Consider the following 23,144-nt stretch of genomic DNA (forward strand, 5'->3'; position numbering starts at 1 on the left):
GAGTAAGGGGTTCAAGAAATGCCCATTGCCCACCCTCCCAGTTTCCACTCCACTATAATAGGTCTTTTGCATCTTTTCATGGGAAATAATTTACACCATTCTACCTCTCTCCTCCTTCTACATCCAGTGTACTCCTCTTTCTCATCCCTTATTTTTATTTATTCCCTCAAATTCACCTTGTCCCCATATCCTCTTTGTATATTTTTCTAGCTATACTATTAGTGATACAATTTTTAAGAATTATAAGTCATCTTCCCATGCAGGGATGTAAACAGTTAAGTTCTATTGGGTCCTTTATGTTTTCTTTCCCCATTTTCCAGGTTTATGCTTCTCTTGGGTCTTGATATTAGAGGTCAAATTTTTGGCTTAATTCTGGTCTTCTTATGAAAGTTTGAAAGCCTTCTATTTCATTGAATGACCATTTTTCCTTGAAGTAATTTCCCTGAGTAGGTGATTCTGGGTTGTAGTCCTAGCTCCTTTATCTTCTGCTTCTGGAATATCATATTCCATAACCTCCAATCTTTTAATGCTACAGCTGCTAAATCCTGTGTAATCCTGATTGTGGCTCCCTGATATACGAATTGTTTCTTTCTGGTTACTTGCAATATTTTTCCCTTGACCTGAGCCTTTTGTAATTTGGATATAATGTTCCTTAGAGTTTTCATTTTGGGATCTCTTTCCTGAGGTGATCGGTGGATTCTTTCGATGCCTATTTTGCCCTCTGGTTCCAGGACAGTAGGGCAGTTTTCCTTGATAATTTCTTGAAAGAAGCTGTCCAGGGCCTCCTTTTGATTCTGGTTTTCAGGTAGGTCAATGATTGTGACATGGTCTCTCCTGGATCTATTTTCCAGGTCAGTTGTTTTTCCCATGGGGTATTTTACATTTTCTCTTTTTTTCATTCTTTTGAATTTCTTTGATTGGTTCTTGATGTTTCATAGAGTCATTAGCATCCATTTTCCCAATTCTAACTTTTAAGGATTTGATTTCATCAGTGGATTTTTGTATCTCCTTTTCCATTTGACCAATTCTACTTTTTAAGCAGTTGTCTTCTTTTTCTAAGCTGTTGACTCTTTTTTTCATAATTTTCTTGTATCACATTTCTTTTCCCAATTTTTCTTCTACTTTTATTATATGATTTTTAATCTCCTTTTTGAGCTCTTCCATGAGTTCTTTCTGGGCTTGAGACCACTTCCCATTTTTCTTTGGGGTTTTGCCTATAGGTGTTTTGACATTGTTATTATCTTCTGAGTTTGTGTCTTGATCTTCCCTATCACCATAATAATTTTCTATGGTCAGATTCTTTTTTGGTTGTTGTTTTCTGCTCATCTTTTTTGGCCTTTTATCCTTTCTTTTAAATTGGAACTCTGCTCCCAAGGTAGAAGGGGCATTGTCTCAGGTTTCTTGTGCTAGAGACTGCAGGCCCTGGATATTTACCTGGTGCTACACTAATGCTGCCTTGAGGACCACAGGGGACTCTTGTGTCTGGTGCTGTGATGACGGGATGGTGTGTGTGTGGTGCAGGGGTTGGGGAGGGTTGGTGCTGCTGGAGACTGTAGGGGTTTGGCAGCTTACCCAGTGCTGAGCTGTGGTCCTAGTGCTTTTGTCTAGCATGCAATGCACTGAGGCTGGCAAGATGTTTCTGCATTTTCCCTAGCAACAATGAAGTATGTGGCAGTTTGGCAGCTGGAGGCTGCCTGTTTGCCAAAGTTTATGCTGAAATGTGTAGTGGTTCTTAGAGCTAGAGTCAGCAGGTTCCTACTAATGGTTTGCTTGGTGGGCAGCAGTGGGGTGCTGCTAGCTTGCTGGGATGTTTCTTGTCCTGAACTGTTCTCCTCCTTTACCCCAGTGAGACAAGCCTTTCTTGATGATCTTCCAGGCTTCTTGGTCTCAAAGACTGTTTCAACCTGTCTTTTTGTTGGTTCTGCTGATCCTGGATTTTTTTGGGGTGCTATTTTATGGTTTTTTGGATCTGAATATGAGAGTGTTATGATGATTTACTGCTTCTTCTCTGATCCTTGGCTCCCAGAAGTCCAAAAATATATTTTTTGTGCCAAAAATCACAAGGCTGAATCATTCTCCTCACCTTGACTTAATAAAACTCAATTAATATTTACTATGTTAAGTATGTCCTATGTACATAGTGCTGTGCATATACAGATGAAGAATAATATAGACATAAAATAATTCAACTTGGGAGCTGAAGGGACCTTAAATACAGAAATATCTAGTCCCAAACCCTAATTTTACAGATAATTTGAGTACTTTGAGTAATTTGAGTACATTGAGTAGTACTAAGAAGAATCCTGATTGAATTTACAAGGAATATCTTTCAATTCTCATACTCAAAGTATGAGAATCAATTGTGATCCTGCTTCAAGGATATTATTTTAAAAGTCTGAGATTCACTTTGAAAAAATTGCCCACAATACTCGAGTTTATAATACAAAAGATTCACCTTGAAAAAATAACTGACTATATAAGAGTTTGTGACGTAATACATCACATACTTTCCTACTCTTCTTAAGTAACATTTCCCCATGTTCAAGAAAATATAAAAGGCTATATAAATCTAAATGGAACCAGACTGAGGGTTATTTTAATAACATTTGTGACTTTTTCATACTCTTGATTATTGATTCTTGATGCTATTCTGGACCCAAGCACAATGTTAATATAGACTTGATTCCTGAAAAGACATACACAAAGGCACCTTAGTCATCAGTAGAGATTTAACCATGGTAGAGCAACCAGAGTTTGCCTAAATTAGAGATTTCTGAATAGCTATCACAATTCTTTAGTACTGTATCATTATCAAGGATAAGTTTAAAAAATAGCAAGGTGCAAGATGTCAAGATAGGTTGAATTTTTCCCCACCTCTCATGCAGGAATCTTGTGCTATTCTCACTCCTCAAATGAGTGGGTGCCATACATGTGGCTTATAGTACTTAGTTTAGGCATAAAACTTTCTAGTTGTCATGCAGAGTGGGCAAGTGTAATGCACAGGTGGTGAATAATTTAATTTTCATCAAAGAAATATATGAATGAAATAGAAGACAGGCTAGTGATGGGTGCATACTAAGACATAACTAAAGGAAAGACTGTGCATTCCACTAATATCTTAATGATATCTCCCCCTCTGTCTTTTTCTCATCAACTTTAATAGAAAACATTGGGAGGCAGTTACAGGGGAAGAAGTGCCATAAATGGAATCATCAGAAGACCTGAGTTCTAATTCTGCCTCTGTCACCCCCTATATGACTGTGGGAAAGTAATTTTATCTCTGGGATTCAGTTTCATAATCTAAAATACAAGGATGTTGAACTAGGGGAATGCAAGTTGTTTCTAATTCTGCATCTATGAATCACAGAATATTCGTGTTTTGGAATTTTGACACAATTGTTAATGTTATCAAAACTGGGTCCAGATCTGTGATTTCTTCAGGTATATATAGAAATTGGAATCTTTTGCTTTGAAAGATTTACTGTTATTTTTTAGGTGTTCACATAATCACAGTCTTAGAGGAGACACAAGAAATTATCTATGTGGCCAACCTGAAATGTCAACCCAATTCTATAGACTCTAAAATCTGAGGCTTTTACATCAATACCATATTCAGATTTACAGAAAACTAATTCTGTGTTTTCAACTCTCTGCTCTCAGGCAGGCCCAGGTGATTTGTCAGCATCGTGTGAGCTAAGTTTTTTAGTTAGTTCAGTTTTTTATCCATATCCAACAATGTGGATAAAGACAAGGAAAATTAGCACCTATTTGGATTCATTTTACTTTTTAAAACTAGAAGTTGAACTTTGGTAAAGTGGCTGAACTTAAAGCACATTAGCAGTCAGGAGGCTTGAAGAAAATTTTAAGGAAAACAAAATTTAAGGTAGAATTTGATAACTTGCTTCACAATCTCTGTTACTCCTATAATAGGAAAATAATTTGTTGCCTCTACCTAAAATCTGCCTTACTTTTTGCTTTTGGTTTTTTGTTTTTGTTTTGGTTTTTATTCTCAATTCTTAAAATAGTATCGCTTAAGGCACAAATAGTTTTTCTCTTATGTTAGAAAAGAGAATAGGCTAAAAAATAAGATAACTGTTATTGTTTGGAAACTTATAAAAATGACATGACCATTTTTCATTGCTACCCAAAACCACTACTGGTCAACTCCTGGAGTTATAAATGTTGTCTTTCAAGGGGTATGTCATTATTTTTCTGACATGACTATCTCCCTCCATATATTCTCACACATGGAACACAGATGACTTCAACTCATCTGTGCAGATGAACTGTATAATTTTCCTTAATTCCTTTACTGCTCAATGCCACAGCCAGTTCTCAGGATAATAAACCCTGAGGTAAATGTGTCCTTGAAACCCAGAGCTCATTCTAACCTGCTTGCTTCCTGTCCTTGAGATCATCCTTCTATGCCTGGAAATATATAAATATGCCATGATATTCATTGATACTTTGGGATTTATTGCTCTTAAAGGACCTGACTTCCAACCAGTTCCATAGCTGTGAGAAATAAATTTGAACCAAATACCTGCTAATTAAAAATGTGGTTTTGTTTGTGGCCTGAGATTCCTTCCCACATTTTACACACAGACCTCAATTAGATTATTCCTCTGAAAATTTTTTTCACCATAACTCATTCTGATTTTCTCAACTTTGAAGCCACATGTTCTAGGACTTAGGCTATTGAACTTCAAATTCACATTATGACAAAATGTCTCTCTTACAGTAGTTTGTCCTCAACTCTATAACTGCTCAAGTCTCTTTTCCAGACAAGTCCAGAAAGGGATGACTTTTAAATGTGCTAATGTCAACTTAATTTTAATTTAATAAATAAGGATAAAGTAAGCTTTTAGATGAAGGCAGAGGTGGCCAATAATCACTTAATTATCAGATGTGATGATCTTTTTTCTATCTTTATGGTTCTTAACATCTCTAATATTTGGTACCATTGATGACCTTGTCGAGGATTTTTATGACACTACTCTTTTTGATTCTTCTCCTACATATCTGACTGCTCCTTCCCAGTTTCCTCTGCTGCATTATCATCAATATCCCACCTCCTAACTATGGGGGCACTCCAAGGGTCTCAGATGGAATTTGTTTTCTCCTTTCCTTTTCTCTACTCTCTTTCCTTCCCTTCCTTTCTTTTCCCTTCCTTTCCCATTCCTTCACTTCCTTGTCCCTTCTTTACCTTCCCTTCTCCTCCCCTCTACTTCTTACGTTTTCTGTGTGACCTCATTAGCTCCAGTGGATTTGATAATGATTACTACACATGTGAATCCCAAATCTTTTCAGCCACAGTCTTTCTTTAACTCCAATTCAATGTCATCAAGTGCTTATTGTATCATGAATACATTATGCACAAAACTGACCTCATTATATTTTCCCTTTTCTTTTTTTAAAGAAAAGTAAATCAAAGATAGAATTCAACAAATTGCTTAGTTATCCATGTTAGTTATATAGTGAAAAAGAATTCATTTCTTGTACCTAACATCTACCTTATTTCCATCCCAATTAATTGTATTGCTTTATTTTATAATTACTGATCATACTCAAACCCTTCTCCCAAAGTTTCTTGAGTTGTCTTCAACTCTTCACTCTCCCACACCTTACATATTCAATTGGTTGATACATCTTATCAATTCTACCTCAGTAACTCTCTCACACCCATCTTCTTCCTTCCACCCAAATATGCACCAACCTAGTTCAGACTCTCATTTTACATTGACTATTCCATAACTTTCCAATTGGTCTTCCTTTCTTATCTCTGTCCTCTCTAAGCCTTCCTCCAGACAGTTCTCAAAGAGATTTTCAAAAAACACTGGTCTGATTGTATCACTTCTCTACATAATTATCCTCTTAGGGGCTTCTTACCTCTAAGGTAAAGTACTCTGACATCTAAAACATTCTGCAACTTGCCTCTAATCTATCTTTCCAGCCAGGAATATCAATTCCTTGAGGGCAGGAACTGTTTCATGTTTGTCTCTGTATCCAGTACTTAGTATGCTATCTGGCACTCAGTAGGTTTTAAATCAGGCTTGCACAACCGGCTGCCCCCAAAGGATTTCAGGAGACCCTCAAAAATGTAGAGGAAAACATTCTTTGTACGTAGAGAAAACCCTTTGGTGGTATTGAAAGTAGCCCAAGGGCTTCAAGAATATTTGTTGGTTAATCGATTGAATATCTTACTAATTGGATATATTAGTTTCCACTCACTCAGAGTTCCAGGCTGGCTAGCCTTTTTGTTATTCTTCACATAAGACATTCCATATCTCGTGTTCTGAAATGCCTCTTAGTATCCAAATTTTCTTTAAAAGCTTAACTGAAACCAACTCTTTGATTTAATTTTTATTAAATATATTATATTTGTTACAATAATCATTTATCATGTTAATTTGTAAATACAACAGAAAAAATGAATTAGGATCATTTATAATTTAAGTACTAATAATTAGCAATGAATTATTAGCATTGCTTCTATGCCACTTTTTACTAGATTTTCTATTCACAGTCTCTCTTTAATCTCACTCCAAAAGGAATGTTGGAACAATGTCTTTTCAGATTCTTTCCCTTATGCCTCCTCCTGGGCTGGACGGCCTTCCTACCAAGGCAGGAAGAAAACAATATACTCATTTGGGGGCTGGTTTTATATGTTCCAATCTGTATTCAGAGTCAACTTTTAGTGCGAAGAAAACATAGAAGTACAGACATAGAAGGAGAGGAACACAGATCCCATACACCCTAGAGGCACTTTCCCCATGGGGATCTTTGCTCATGTAATTCGACATCGAAAATCTCTATAACTATCTATGCCTGCTGGGGGCGGGGGGAAGGTTTTTTTTTTTAATTTTCTAAAATCTTCCCCTCATTTGTAGAATAATTTACCAAAAGACAAACTCAAAGATATTTTAATCATAAAGTTCTCTTCCTCCTTGAAATGCAATTAAAGACATATGGGACGAGAGACATTCTATTTATAACACATATGACTATTTTTCCCCTCTGTTCATCCACATTTAATTTGGAATTATGCCCAAAGGACTATAAAACTGTACATACCCTTTGACCCAGCAATACCACTACTCGGTCTCTATCTAAAAAGAGATTAAAAAATGGAGGGGAAAAGGACCTATGTATACAGAAATATTTATGGCGGCTCTTTCCTGGTGGCAGGGAATTGGAAATTGGGGGGTTGTCCATCTATTGGGGAATGGCTGAACACATTGTGGTATATGATTATGATGGAATACTATATTGCCCTAAGGAATGATGAGCACAATGCTCTCAGAAAAACCTGGAAAGACTTACATGAACTGATGCAAAATGAAATATGTTGCATACAGAATAACAGCAATACTGTGAGATGATCAGCTTTGAATTACTTAGCTATTCTCAGCAATACAATGATTCAAGACAACTGCGAAAGACTTATGAAAAATGCTATCCATCCCCAGAAAAGTAACTGATGGTGTTTGAATACAGATTGAAGCACACTTTTTTTACTTTCTTCATTTTTCTTGAGTTTTTTTCTGTTTTCTTTCATAACATCATTGATAAGGAAATGTTTTGCATCACTACACATATGACCTATATTAAATTGCTTGCTTTCGCAATGAGAAGGAATGGGGATGGAGGAGGGGAGATAATTTGGAACTCAATGTTTTCAAAATGAATGTTTTTAAAAATGCAAAACAACTGCAAAACTAAAAATAAGAATGCTATAAAACAGCCTAATAGATTCTCAGTAAGTAAGCACAGACCTCAGAAACACTTGGCACTAGGAGAGGCTGCTACTGATTCTCTTACAGTGTGAAATTGGTTCCTTGAAGTTGAAAGAACTGTAAGACCATTTTTAAAAAGCAGCTGCTGACCATTGATATGAAGAAAAAAATTGCTGTCATGAGCAAAACAATACAAAGACTGGAGTAGTAAAAATTGGAAAATGTCATTTTAGTGATGACACTCACTTTTTCATTTAAGACGATATTAAAAAATACTGTCATAAAGAATTCCAAATTAGCCTTGAAATTTCTAGGATTGGAGTCAGGAAGAATAATCTTGTGTTCAAATCTGGTCTCAGACCTGTGTAAGCCTGAGCAAGGCACTTAACCCTATTTGCCTCAGTTTCTTCATCTGTAAAATGAGCTGGAGAAGGAAATGACAAACCACCCCTGTATCTTTGCCAAGAAAACCTCAAAATGGGGTCATGAAAAGGCAGATATGACTGAAAAGATTCAACAACAAACATGTACCAGGCACTGTGCTAAATGTTTTACAAATATTTATTTCATTTGAACTCCACAACAACTTGGAAAGCATGCGGTATTATTATCCCCATTTTATAGTTGAGGAAACTGAGGCACACAGAGGTTGGGACCAGCTCAGGGTTATTTGGCTGAGTTATTCAAGTGATTGAGGCAGAATTTGAGCTCAGTTCTTTCTGACTCCAGGCCCAGCAACTAAAAGAATGGGTAAACAAAATCAGCTCCTCCGTGGTCAGTGGAAACGATTGAACAATAAAGTAACATTAACTACTCCTGAAGTTCAGTAGAAGGCAACAGAACAAGATGTCCTGTGTGGAAAATTTCCCTCGCAAAGACATAAAAGTAATTAGGACTATTAGCTAATAACGTGTTGGACAACAGCCTCTGGTTATTCAATCAGAGAAACTTAAGAGTACTTTAATAAGAAACGGGGAGAGTGTTTACAATGTTCCCTCCAGAATGTTTTATTTATATTCAGGAATCCATAGGGTTAGGAAAGAGAGAATATCTCCATTTTGGTAGTCTCCTGTTTGTTAAATAACCAATGTCCTCACTGTCGCACTTCATACTTTCTTCTGAGATCCTTAGAGATTCACAGGAAAGGACTATAGGCAAGAGTTTATATGTCTGCTGACTATAGAACAATAGTCTTCTCCAAAACATAAGTTCTAGTAAACACTAAAGGCAAGGGTTGGAAGGGGGGAGTAGGAGTAGAAGAACCTTCAATTATTTTTTTATACCCAGCACAGAAGGAATAAGTATATTCATGATGTATTAACATGGATATACACAAAGAAATGAAAGAGACAAAAATACATCCAAACATAACAAACTCTTATTTGTAGGACAAAGCAAATACCAATGAAAACAAGTATATTCATGCTGTATTTACACGGATATACACAAAGAAATGGAAGAGATGAAAATACATCCAAATAAAGCAAACTCTTACTTGTAGGACAAAGCAAATACCAATGAAAGTATGAAATTAATTCATTTCAAATAACTTTTACAAGAATTAAAGAGTGTACAGGATAAGTTGAGTCCCTTGGAAGAGACACCTGAATTTAAAATGTACACTTCCACCTAAAAAAAAGAGCATTTCTAAGAACTGAAATCTTTGCCAAGTAATCCATTGATAGTAATGGCCAGAGAAGGCTTACAGCAGTGCTAGTGACAAGGCTATCTGAAAGTCTCTTATCACTTCATACTTTCAGGGGATGGCAAGGTATATAAGTGTGAAAATATAATGGAATAGAATCTAATAAGCAAATGTTCCAGTATATACTTTGGAAGCCCAAGTCTAGCTCTTGGGGAATACCAATTTACCCTCTCAAGCTTCAGAAGAGAGAAAACTCTCACCCTTCCATGACTTGATGGATTTTCTACCCATGTACCCATTCACTAATGGCTTCTTTCAAAGATTTTATGACAGCCTGCACCTCCGACTCAGACTCTGAGTTTTGAGCAAAATAAAAATCTAAATTATTGTGCCACAAACTTCATTTCTTTATTTTTATCTTTCATAAAGATGGTTTTGTGTGAGATTTTATAAGTAAATTAATAATAAAGTATCATAGCACAACAACGCTGTGCTGTATATATTTAAAGGCATTGAGACTCTTCTGATTTATAATTTTTGGAAAACATCCCTATTAACTATTTTGGGAGAAACCTAGAAAAAATGACAGGTAAGTAACATAAATACGCAGAGAATTCTATTTCTTTTTAATTGAGAAAGGATTTAAAACTAGTGTTAAGAGTGACACTTTTTCCAGATCAGCAAATTAAAATGAGAGGTTCAATTATCTAGAAGGATATGCTATTCTTTATGGCTCAGGTAAGTAAGTGCTACAGCTAGGTCCTGATTAGTGTGAATAATGAATCTTCTTTCATGGTCACACAATTGGAGTTCACAGTGCATAGATCTATTATACTGGAACAGCTACCATATTTTACATAATTGTAACTTTAAATAATGAGAATTCAAATACACCAAGTCAGGAAATTCAGCGAATTCATTATTTGCACTAATCCACTATTTGCACTAATCAGGATTTAGCCATTGTGATGCTGGAGTGATATTGGGTTTTATTTAGTGTTAAGAGATTCAGTCGAGTCTTATGTGTCTAGATTTTTGTGTAATAAACTGAATAGCTTTCAAAGATTTGAATCCTCTCTTTAACAGTTCTTGTCAGAAGGTGGCTGGAGGCTGGCAGAGGGAAGCCTGTCTATACAGAGTGGAATTCATTGTTAGTCATTAAGGTACATCTGCTGGGGTTAGTGGGAAAATATGCAGAGGGGCCAAGTTTATGAACTGTTGTTCCTACTGGGAAGTTTGGCTGTATGAAAGGAGGAAGACAGGGAAAACTATGAATCAAAAACAAATTATGTGTGTAACAACAATACAGTAACAACAAAATCCCTACTAGGTCAGTTTTTGCAAGACACACACACACACACACACACACAAACACACACACACACACACACACAATGAGAGATAAAAGGGAATGCCAGAACTGAAAGTCACCTTGTTCAAGATCAATCCTTAGGGGAATCCTTGGATGCCTTGGAGAGGGGCACTGTACTATCTGTATGTTTGTTCTTTCTATATATTTGAAGTTAGTAATCCTTTGTAAAAACAACCCAGTGTTAAGAGGTTAAATGGAAGAGTAATTTCTGGTACCTAACGATAGGCAGGAGGACATGGTTGGTGGGGGCTTGAGTCATTGAAAGTTGAGTAGACACACCATAAAACCCTCATGGTATCCTAGAACCCTGAGGGGCAACATAACAGCCTAGCTCTGGGAGAAAAAGTCAGAGTATTTTTCTTCATATCTTTGTTTAAAAGGGAGGATTCGATATAGGACTGATGGAGGGGAAGTCATCAAGCAGGAATAATGATGTTAAGAAAATAAAAGCATTAATAAAAATTTAAAAACTAAAGATGAGATAAATTTAGTACAGTAAATTTTACATTAGCTGCTTTGCGATAAGTGCTTTACTCTGTAAATTGCTATACAATGTTTGCATATGTATGAGTGCATCTCTACGTATGTATATATAAACACATGCAAATGTATGGATGGAGATACACACACTCACATACAGAGAGTTATACTTTACAGAGTGTATAATACAGTTTAGAGAAAGGGGGAAGTGTCAGGGAACAAAACATATGCATGAGAAATGACTTTAAAATAGTTCACAGAAGCATATCAAGACACATACAGTGATATAGAATGAATTGAATGAATAATCATTCGGAAGACATAAATAGAGCAGTAGTGAAAATAGAATGAGGTTAAACATGAAAAGCTTTCCAGAGGGTTTTGCTTTTGATCTGGACATTTATGAAGATAGATTGGTGGTAAGGAGTGGGAAAGGCATTTTATTTGTGAGCAATGACATATAAAAGACAAAATAGCATTGTCAACAATTTTTCATCTATTTATTTACCTTTGTCCCTTTATTTCATAATTTTCCAATTGCATTAGGCTTGGTTTATTAATACTGTTATTTGTTAGGCTACATAATTCAATTCCAGTATTTAATAAATGTAAAAATAAATATAAGAAATACTTCTTCAGTGTTTTATTAGTCATAGAACTTCTATTTAAATCCCCTTGAACTTTTATTTCTTCCATATTTCTTTTTTTGGCTGTCACTTGATAAAAGACACAAATATGTGCCACTGTTAAGTAGGTCAGCATTTAGAAATTTGGGACATTCTTAATTTATTTCAAAATTAGAAAGAGCCACAGTGACAAGAATATTGAAACCCACTAGAGGGTGCTGAGACTTTTGTGGATTAAAGAGACCTGATTCCATATCATTGAATCTGGTAACTTATATAAATCCCCTGAAATAGAAGAAATGCAAAGATTTGGAGGAGATTAAAAAATTTGGGCATTATACCTGCCTTTAAGAATTTTTAAATTAATTCAGGGGGTAGAAGGGAGGAAAATTTCCTTAAAATTATTGCTCTACGAAAATGAAATGAGCTATTTTAGAAGATAGTAAGTTCCCCATCAATGGAGGTTGGATGACCACGTTTGGGAACTATTTCACAGTGTTCAGAATTAATTCAAAGCTGGAAGGGAACTTAGAGATTACCGAGTCCATCCTCCTCATTTTACAGCTAAGGAAACTGAGGCCCAGAGAGGTGAGGTGACTTTCCCAAGCTCTCATGAGTGGTTTTTGAACTCCTGTCCTCTGCTTCAAGATATAAACCTTTCTACTGTGCCAGTACAAAGTCTCAGTGCCTTATTTTGTGTTACTTGGAAGTTACCAGGTATCCTAGTGGCTAGATTACTGTAATTGGCATCAAGAATACCAGCATTGAAATCCTGCCTCAGACATTTATTAGTGATGAAAATCTGAGGAAATCATCCCTTCACTTTGCTTGGTCTCAGTTCCCTTTTCATGTAAAATGGGGTAATGATAGCGTCTACTTCATATGGTTTTCTTATGGATGAAATGAGATAATATACGAACAACAAATCACTGACTTTAAGGAATCACAGAATTGTTTCTGGTTTTTGTTTTTTTAAATCAAATTCTTATGTGTATCTTTTGTTTTTACATCACCAAAACTCTCCTGTGTCTGTCCTTCCTCCTCTCCTTCTCAAATAGCCATCCCTAAGACAAAAGAGGTTTTCTAAAAATAAAAAGAGGATGAAAAGGAAGAGAACAACCCAGCAAAACTAGTCAAATAAACATAGAATAAATATGACAAAATATGGATTGCTCCACAACTATGGACCTCCACCTACGCAAATGAATTTAGGAAGGTGTCTGTACCTTGGAGTCAACTTGTTCTTTCTAATTTAACAACATTCTTATTATTTTGGGAGGGTTGGTCTTTTCATTTACTTTGTTGTAGTAATTATATGTATTCTTTTCTTGGCTCTACTTGCTTTAATGTGTGTCTTCGCATCATTTCATGTAAGGTTATCCATGCTTCTCTGTATTCATTATATTCACAGTTCTTAATGTGTGTTATTCTGATTATTATATCATCTTGGATACTCAGTGAAGGAAATCAGTCAATGAACATTTGTTTAGCACCTACTAGTGCCAAAATTACACCAAACACTGTAGAAACAATAAAATATATAAGACGCTCCCTGCTCTTGAGGAGCTCACAGTCTAATGAGAGAGATGACATGCAAACAAGTAGGCACAAACATGTGGTATGTAGGATAAATCAGCAATTATCAACAGAAGGAAGGTTCTAGAATCAAGAGATCAGCAAAGGTTTCCCATAGAAATGAGATTTTCTCTGGAAAAGGAAGGAAGCCAGGGAAGTCAAGATACAGAGATGAGGAGGGAGGCCATTCTAAGCATGGGCATGCAAAGAGAAGGATCCTTCCCTTATATCTTCTCCATCCACCTTTACCCCTACCACTGCCTAATACTGGGATGTGTTCTGTTGCATATTATATGTTGCATGAATGTTGTGTCCTTCATTAGACTATAAGTTCCTTGAAGGCAGGAAATGCCTTTTGCCTCTTTTTGTATATCCAGCCTTTAGCACAGTGGCTAGCACACAGTGGGGACTTAATAAATATTTACTGTTTGATTGATTCTATAATTATATATAATTACCACTCAAATTGGAAAAAAAGGCCAACTAACAATTTTTCCTTTTGAGGAAAGCAGTACCTCTTGCCTCATGCTTTGGGTCTGGCTTGGGCTTAGCAGAGGAAGAACCAAAAGAGAAAACAAAGAAATGTACTTTCTTTCTTTTGTTCACCCTACAAAACACGTAGTCTTTTGAAATATGAAGCTCTTATGGAGATTTGGAGAGGAGGTGATTCTAGAGTCTAATGGGAAAGGAAGCCAGGATGAATTTATCCCCTCTGAGCAGGTGGGCCCTCATTAAATAAAGTTTCATGATTTGAAAACGGTTTGGACACAATGATCTCTATCATTGTTTTTAAAAGGAGAGAGGCATAAATAACGTGGAGTGCAACTTTCCTCACTATTTCCTCTGAAAAAAACATAATTTTGTCACAAGCTTACAATAAAGTTGATTATTCTCTTCACCCAGTGAGGCAATCTGGTATAGTGATCAGAGAACTTGATTTGGAGTCATAATAGTTCATCTCCTGATTCTGCCACTGTGTAACGTAGGGCAAGTCACTTATACCCTCTGAGCCTCAGTTCCTCATTTGTCAAATGGCGGGATTAACTAAATGTCCTCCAAGGTCCCTTCCATCTCTAAATCTATTTTGATATAATATATATCATGATTTTAAAGTGTGTATACACATATGCATATAGTAGATAATATAATAAAATATGTAGGTAGATATCTATGTCTATATCTATCCATTCACCCATCCATCTGATATCTATCTGTCTGTCTGTCTATCCATCCATCCATCCATCCATCCATCCATCCATCCATCTCTCTATCTCTATCTCTCTATGTATCTACCTATCTACATACTGGAGAATTCCAAATTCAGCATGACTAATCATCAGAAATGTCCATACTTACTAGTTTGTAGTTGCTTCTCTCTGGTCTGTAGATCAGAAAGGACTTGCTTAAAATGATTAGTAAAAGCAACAAAGTCTGCATCCAGGAACATGGGGCATTGTTCTTTTTCTTTCAATGCTATGCTTTGAATTTTTAATCGCTCAACTTGAGGCTGAAGAGTTGACAGACGAGCAACTTCATCCTATACCAGAAAAATAGCATTTTAGAATATTTTGAAAGAAAATAGCATTTGTACACTATATGCATTGCAGTTTTGCTGTGCAGGTTGTTAAAAGGCAACAGTGTCAGACTAGCTTTTTTGCTCAGTATCAAAAAATAGAGAGGCATAACCATGGTGACTTTGGTGAGCTCCTGTCACAGGTAATTAAGTCAAGAATGGCATCTTTCTTCACTCATATATACATTTCGATGGCTTAACACATTTATTAGAACATATAACACGCTTAAATTACCCATAAAAACAGATAGATAATTTCTGCTCCATATCGTAAGCATCCTAGAGTCTTTGTCAGAGACATGTCTAAGACAATAGGGAAGGTCTTATAAATGATATATCTGTTGTTGACCATGTAACACAGTGTCATCGGCCCCTAAAACTTTGCTTTATGCTTTGCTTTACTATTCTCAGCAGCCTGAAGTACACTCCACTACACAAGATCCTCCCTCAGGATATACACATACACATAACACAGGAGTGAAAATGTGTAGGTAAAGAAACACAGGCAACCAAACTCAATGAAACTGCATTGCTCTGTGACAGTTCTCTCCTGGCTCTCATTTCCAGCCCTGTCAATACAGATTATTCTCTAGTGTTTAGAAACACTTACCCAGAAGCCCAGGGTAGCTCTCTTTTTACAAGCTGCCATGGGAAACATTAGAAGGGGAAAGAATCTAGTACCCTTGGACTATACATACTTCAGTACCAATGCATCCAGTGCCTAGCTGGTTTCCAGTCTCTATTCCCTCTAATTTATCCTACATATAGCTTCAAAATTTATCTTCCTAAAAAAACCATCTTTATCTACTACCTAATAAATTAAATCCCTTTCTATCATATTTATGTCTATTCACTTTCTAATTTCCTGTTTATATTTCCTTTTTTTTACTTTCATGGTTTTTTATAGCCCTATTTTCTACCAAGTATATATTTTACTAGATCATGTATGTCCAGTACAATAAGTATGGTAAAGTAACCAGCTTTTATCCCTAGGTGGCACTATGTTAGACTTTTTTCCTATGGGGTTTCTCTGGATGTCCATGTTTGTATTTCACATTTCTCTGCAGGTCCTGCACCACAAAACATCACCTCCTGAAGTTTTTACCCCTCTCTTGAGATCCTTCTCCCACCTCCACCCTCCTTGGCCTCACCATCCCCTTGGGGAGATCGGCTATTCTATCATTTTTGTTTAATCAGGAAGGAAGACAACCGCAGGCAGGCTCCTCTTTGGGAGAAGAGGTGGGCATGTCAAAAGGGGAGGGAGGAGGGGTGCTTATACTCCCATTTCCTAGAGCTTGCTGACAAAGTGACTGTAATATAGTAGCTGCCATATTAGAGACATACTCTTCTTCATTATAGTGCTTTTATGTATGAAATATGCCAAGATGTATCACAAAATTGAATGGTGATTCTTCAGGGGGCACACTGCATAATTGCTCGGCTGCCTCACTGACAAAGTTGTTATATAGTTCTGCCCAGTAGGCAAAGAGAGTTAGCTAGCCTTAGATACTTTAAAAACATCAAAAGGAATTTGATGGCTGGATGGTAAATGTTCCAAATTAATTGATCTTTACTGTTATTGAATTAAGTTGTTTGAAAGGTGAAAGGCTTGTATAAAAACAAATTGCAGCCATGCTCTGAAAAAAAATGGTAGCAAAACATTGTTTCATACTGCTACTAAAAAGATAAGGGAAAATGGCTCACCTTACAGTTTTTTAGCTGCATTTTTACTGCAGCAGGTTCTGCAGCTGGTGTGGCTTGTGCTTTCACCCAGTTTTCAGCAGCGGTTGTCTGCTGCTCCAATTGCTGTAGCTGAGTGTAGAAGGTAAGGATGTTGTTTTGATACTCCAGCCAGGAAAGTCTTTCATTTAGCAACTGACAGAACTCAATCCATCGGCTGTTCAGCTGTTCAGAGGCTTGCTTGATGCTGTCTGCATTGCCGCCTTCTACAAAGACAGGGTGTTCGTTTTAAAATAACTTGTCAGCATTTTCTGAAAATTAGCAAATCTAGAACAGGAAAGCATTTGATTTCAAAGAAGTCAGTTTCTAAGTGGACAGAGGCTTAAAAACGTCAATTTCAATTCTGACCTATAACTCATAAGCTTTTTTTTTTAATCAAAAAGTGATGAAAACACAAACCAAATACATGAGGAAAGACAAGATATGGAAGAATAATGTTGAGCCAAAGCTTAATGATTAAAACTGTGGGTGATTATGTAAAGGGTAGGTGGAAGTTTTCCAAATTTATGGTTTTGTTGGGGGTTGGGGAAAGGACCGGGTTGGCTCAGAAGAGGAATGACATCAGCATGGTGAACTCCCTTTATGGAAACTCCTTCTATGATGCTAATTGGTAACTCCTTTATAATTCATAGTCTTAGAAAGATTTTTGGAACCCTGAGAGAATTAGTAACTTGCTCATCATAGCAAAGTTAATGTGTCAGATAGGACTTGACTCTATGATTAATGTTCATAGTTAACTACTTCTAAATTAAGAATACTTCGTTTTTATAACTATTCAACTTTTATTTTACAAAAAAAATAAACACAGATTTAAGGGACTTTAAAATCTAATTAGGATTAAGCATATAAGAAGTAATCAATTCTCAAAAGTGTATTATTAATATCTACCATTAATGATCAGAATTAAGCATATTTGCTGTAGATCTGAGGCAGTGAAATTGTTAGAAGGTAAAACAATCCTGATAGAATAAAATTACGTTTTTAAAAATAAAAAAGGAAATCTAATTATTTTTCAGTTGGCCTACATTTGATATTAGGCAAGGGAAAATAAACCAGGGAAAAATGGAGGTACATGAATCAAAGTGTGATATGAAAATCATAATAAAATATTAAATTATAAATAGCATATATACATGAAATTCATGTAATACTATAGATTTTTAAAATCTAAACACTCTAGTCAGCTAATTTTCAAATGTAGGCTTTCATAGTTACATGTACATGTTCATGTTTTATACATAGTGCTATATTTATTAAATAGTAACCTTACATATTTGGGATGGGGTAGAAAATGCTAGGGATTGACTCTGTGATTTCATTGTTATAGTGAACTCCCAGGTGGAAACTCCCTATATAGGTCAGCAACTTCTTTGCAACTTATAATTTCAAAGTTGCATATAATACTTCAGAGATTAAGTGACTGATCCTGGATTACACAAACACAATGTGTCAGAAGCGGAATATAATAAAGAAGAAAAATAGATCAGTAGCTGATTATTCAGTTTTGGTATAGCTAAATTTGCCCTAATGACTATTGACTATGCATTTGCTTCTAAAACTGTGATTTCATTTGTATAAGGAATATATATATATATATATATATATATATATATATATACATATACATATATATGTATATGTATATATATATATATATATATATATATAATCTGTTTATATGGGTGCCAATACTCATACATATACATGCATACATATACACATACACACATATACACCCTATATAAGATGCTGCAGTGTGAGAGGACATAATGCAAATACATTAAACAATGTAGTAAAAGAACAATCACTATAACTCACATTTATATTGTACCTCCAAATTTACAAAATACCCAGCAGAATATAATTATGTGACATAAGAAATTCTGGACTTGTAGGTAGTATGGCAAACAGTGTATGGCACTTGGAATCAGGAAAACCTGAGTGCAGCCCTATCTCAGATACTTACTAGCTGTGTGGCCGTGAGCAAATCACTTAATTTCTCAGCCTCATTTTGCTCATCTCTAAAATGGGAACAATTTTATCACCTAAATTAGGATGGTATGGTTGATGATGATTAAATGAAATAAATGTATAAAGAACTTTGAAAGCTTTATAGTGCTAGATACATGTTTGCTATCATTTATTTTAAAATAGTGGAATGGCAATTCCTTTGTATCTAATTTGAGGGTTCAAGAAAGGATTCATGAAGGCAGCAGTAAATTTTTGACTGTTGGATCAAATCCCTAATTAGAAAAAAAGCTTATCTCAGGATGAGGGATCAGTATGAAAGATGATATGAGCTTAGGATTATGTATTGAAGTCATATTTCTAGGAAAGTAGTTTTGTATCAGGTTGTAGAGGTTGAATACAGGTATTGGAAGACCGAGACGAAAAAGACATCAGTTCAATTAAAAAAATCATTGTGCATCTACTATAAAAAGGCACTGTGCTAGGTATTAGAGATACTTCAATACTAAGACATCTGTGATCTCATCATTGTGGCTACAACAAACTCCCAGATGTGGAAACTCCCTCTTTGAATACAGGCTTTCACTCCTTCCATGGACAGAAATTATAACCTATCCACATCTTATTGCCCTGTGTGACTCTTGCCTACATCTTCTCATAAATCATGAACAAGGATACACTCAATACACTAAGGACCCTCTTCTCTCAACAATGTATTGTTATCAATGGAAAGGATGACTTTGGGTTATCACTTGCTCTTGCTATGTGACCAAACCATTTCCTTTTTTGTCTTTGCAATATCAAAAATGAGAGAGTCATCAAATACGGGTATCTCTGCTATTGTACCTTTCAAGGAATCTAGATTTTGATAACATGGGAGATCCTTTTTTGGAAAAAAGGCTTTAAATCAGTATTTTGCTCTATGGAATACATATTTTTAGAGTAAATGAAACAATGAGCAGATCTTGTAACCACTATTTTTTAGTCAGTTCTGTGTCTGGAAAGACTATCTGCAATAGAATGTAATTTATAAAAACTTGCTTTTTATTTTCTCATATCTCCTTCAGGTATGTCTTGATGTGTTGGTAGTTTATTCTTACAAGGATTTTTTAAATAGGAGAAAGGTAAAAGAGTTTTTTAGTGACTGATATTTCCTCCATCAATTTTCTTGCTTTATTTTTAAAAATAAGGTTCATGATTCTTTCCCAAGGGTAACATATAACATAGAGATGATAAATGACTCCTATGTAACTGATAAGATCATTTAGGAAGAAAATGTAGAAGGAAAAGAAAAGAAAGCCAATCTAGTAGAGAGCCTTGGAGTATACTTCATACTTACAGAATAAGAGATGGATGATAAATCAGTAAAGGATACTGAGAAGAAAAGAACAGATAGGACAGGATCAACAATTTAGAATTGGTAGGTATTTATGAGCTATGGGAGACCCGTAAGAGAGCAGTGCTAGGAAAACCAAAGGATAACAGGATGGTTAGCAATGTCAAAAGCTGTAGAGAAGTTATGGAAGAAGAAGGCTAAGAAAAGGCCATTGGATTCAGGAGTAACACAATGTCAATAAAGCAGAGAAAATGTGTGTTGAGGTGATTGCATTTTTAGCAATGCTTTGTATGATGGATTGCACAGGAGTAAAGAGATAGGCTAATAGGCTGTGACACAATAGCCCTGGTGAAAGATAATGAGTAAATAAAGGAGCTATACAGTGGAAATTGGAAGGCATCTAAGGTATGTTAGAGACACTTAGAAGAAGAAATGATAGGAGCTTACAACTAATTGGGTATTAAGGGGTAAGACAGAGTAACAGGTCAAAGATTATTCTAAGTCTCTGAGTCTGAATTATTGAAAATTGCAGAGAGACGTTGAAACATAGTGGACATATATTGAGGTTGGAGCATTCATGAGACCTCCACTAGGGGGTCTCCAAATGCTAGAAATTTTTGACTGGACCTCAGGAGAGCGGTTCATATTCTGTAAGTATCAAAATTTAAGAAACTTAATTATTCCTCATGTTCCCCATCCCATCAAACTCTGTCACTTTCTCATTCCTGCACCACCTTTAAAATTATTATTATTTCAGGCTTAGGACTACTTACTAACTTCCAAGTTACCTGAAAATTCATAGCTCATCCCAGACCCCATCCATTATAAGAAGATGTCTTACCCAGGAAACTATGGGCAAAAATCTATCAAAGTCCATCCCTATTAGTAAATGAATCACTCCTTTCTTCTGTGTTCTACATTAAATTTTAAAAGAAAACATAAGACCAACAGACTACATGTTTCTCACTTTGGTAGGAGGAGCTACAGATTTTCTATATTCCGTATGGAGTTTAGAGTCTAATCGGTGCTACTTTATTACAGCTTTCCAGCACTTACATAGCCACTGAGTAATACAGTAGTTTGCATGTGGTAGCGGGCCTCTTTATGATATTTGGTTTTGAATGGTAGACAGTAAATAATGCATTGAAAATCTGTGGTCAACTAGGTGATCCTCATTACAACATGATAAAATAAAACAATAAAGAGAAGTTAAAATAATCCATCAATCATTTCTCCAATACAAGCATAATTGACAACAAATGGCTAAGAAGCATTTCTAAAAAGGTAAGTAGCAAATAATTAGCACAGGAGTAACATTTGCAGCATATAAAAAGAAATTTATAATAGGCTCCCAAAAGTGTGTTCTATGGATTTAAAAGATTAGGCATTTAGAGAGAAAGTAAAAAAAATTGCTAATTTATAGAGTAAAACAAGTTATTAAGGGAAGGTGGGGAACAATCTTTTAAGAAAGGAAATACTTGATGAAGTGAAGAAAAAAGGCAAGCCCACAGAATACATGACTGGTCAGGTATGAAGTATATGTTAAGTGGCTCCAAAAAAGAAAAGAATTCATAACATAGCTTGGAAGGAGCTCCAAAGGTTACAAAATAAAAGATTATTTAAATGTATAAAAAGTAGAAAGGTCAATCACTGCTGGTACCACTTATTGCCTGAAGTCCAAAATAGGCATTCAGGAATGAAAAGAAGATTCACAGAGAGTCCAAATGAAATCTGGATCTTGATTTCTATTACGAGAGCTTTTAGAGAAATTTTAATTAAAATCTAAAAAAATGTCCTGGACTCTGATGATCAGCTTGTCTTGACTGTCTTATGATTAGAGCTCCAGTCCAGTATAACAAGGAGAAATGATAGATAGATGGATTCTTCCAATAAATGGATTATTTTCTAGAATGAAGCATTGATACAAGATTTACTAAATATCTCTAATTTAAATGCCTATCATTCTGGATAAAAAAATCTCCTAAAATATCCCTTGATGCACTATTAGAAAAAATGATGGCTGTACCAATACAAAGTCTGAATGGTTATTACTTTTCATGTTCCTATTTCACATGATTTCTCAGATCCTAAACATCCTAATCATATAAGAAATTTCTTGAGGCCTATCACTCTGAAAGACAATTTTTGATAGGTTTTGTGACCTGAGGTTCACTGATATTAGGTGACTTGTCATAGGAACCATTTGAACTCGAGTCTTCTCAAGCTCAATTCTGCTGTATCACATTGCCTCTATATCAGAACAATACCTTATTTAACAAGTTGAAAATTCATATAAAAATCACAAATATAATGCCCATGCATTGCACAATACAATATCCACTTCCCTTAAAATAGAGCTTTATATTAGGGCAGTTCAAATCTCAAAGTGAAATTAGAAATTTTATTGCTTATTGAGATGCATGAACTACTTGGGATATTTTCTTGACATAATAGACCTTTAATGGAATCTCTTTTAAATATTTTATAATAGTGCAGCATAGATTCACAGAATTTTAGAGTTGGAACAGAAGCAGTGTGGAGTAGGGGAAGAACACTGGACTTGGAATCAGGAAAACCCTGAGTCCAAATCCGTCCTCAGACACTTACTAGCTGCATGACCACAAGTGAATCACATGAACTCTAAATCTCAGTTTCACCAGCTGTAAGATACATTACATGGTCGATAGAAAGATAAAATTAGACAATGTATGTAAATATCAAGATCGTTATGGAACACGATCTACTTATTTTACAGTTAAAAAGATGTGACTTACTTAAGGACACATGATTTTTGCTGTTCAGTTGTTTCAGTCATATCTGACTCTTTGTGACCCTATTTGAGGTTTTCTTGGCAAAACTATTGGAGTGGTTTGCCATTTCCTTCTCCAGCTCATTTTACAGATGAGGAAACTGAGGCAAACAGAGTTAAGTGCCTTTCTTAGGGTCACACAGCTAGTAGGTGTCTGAGGCCAGATTTAAACCCAGGAACATGAATCTCCCTGACTCCAAGCCCGGAAATCTATCCCCTGTGCCACCTTTCTGCCCAAGGACACGAAAATGAGGCAGCCTGAAATAGAATAGAGGTCCTTGTCC

The 23,144-nt window shown here is 35.7% G+C and overlaps 1 protein-coding gene across 6 annotated transcripts in view; it reads right to left on the reverse strand.

The window, feature by feature from the left end:
• The window catches only part of DMD (dystrophin), a 1,925,924-nt gene that overhangs the window by 1,530,511 nt on the left and 372,269 nt on the right, over positions 1-23,144 (reverse strand). For all 6 annotated transcript variants that reach the window (XM_036747778.1, XM_036747779.1, XM_036747772.1 and 3 more), the window contains 2 exons: positions 16,712-16,953; positions 14,791-14,971 (listed from right to left, as the gene is read on the reverse strand). In XM_036747778.1, coding sequence (XP_036603673.1) covers positions 14,791-14,971; positions 16,712-16,953 — 423 coding nt within the window. The remainder of the gene's footprint in view (positions 1-14,790; positions 14,972-16,711; positions 16,954-23,144) is intronic.

Source organism: Trichosurus vulpecula, chromosome 2, assembly GCF_011100635.1.
Source record: "Trichosurus vulpecula isolate mTriVul1 chromosome 2, mTriVul1.pri, whole genome shotgun sequence".
NCBI classification, from domain to species: domain Eukaryota; kingdom Metazoa; phylum Chordata; class Mammalia; order Diprotodontia; family Phalangeridae; genus Trichosurus; species Trichosurus vulpecula.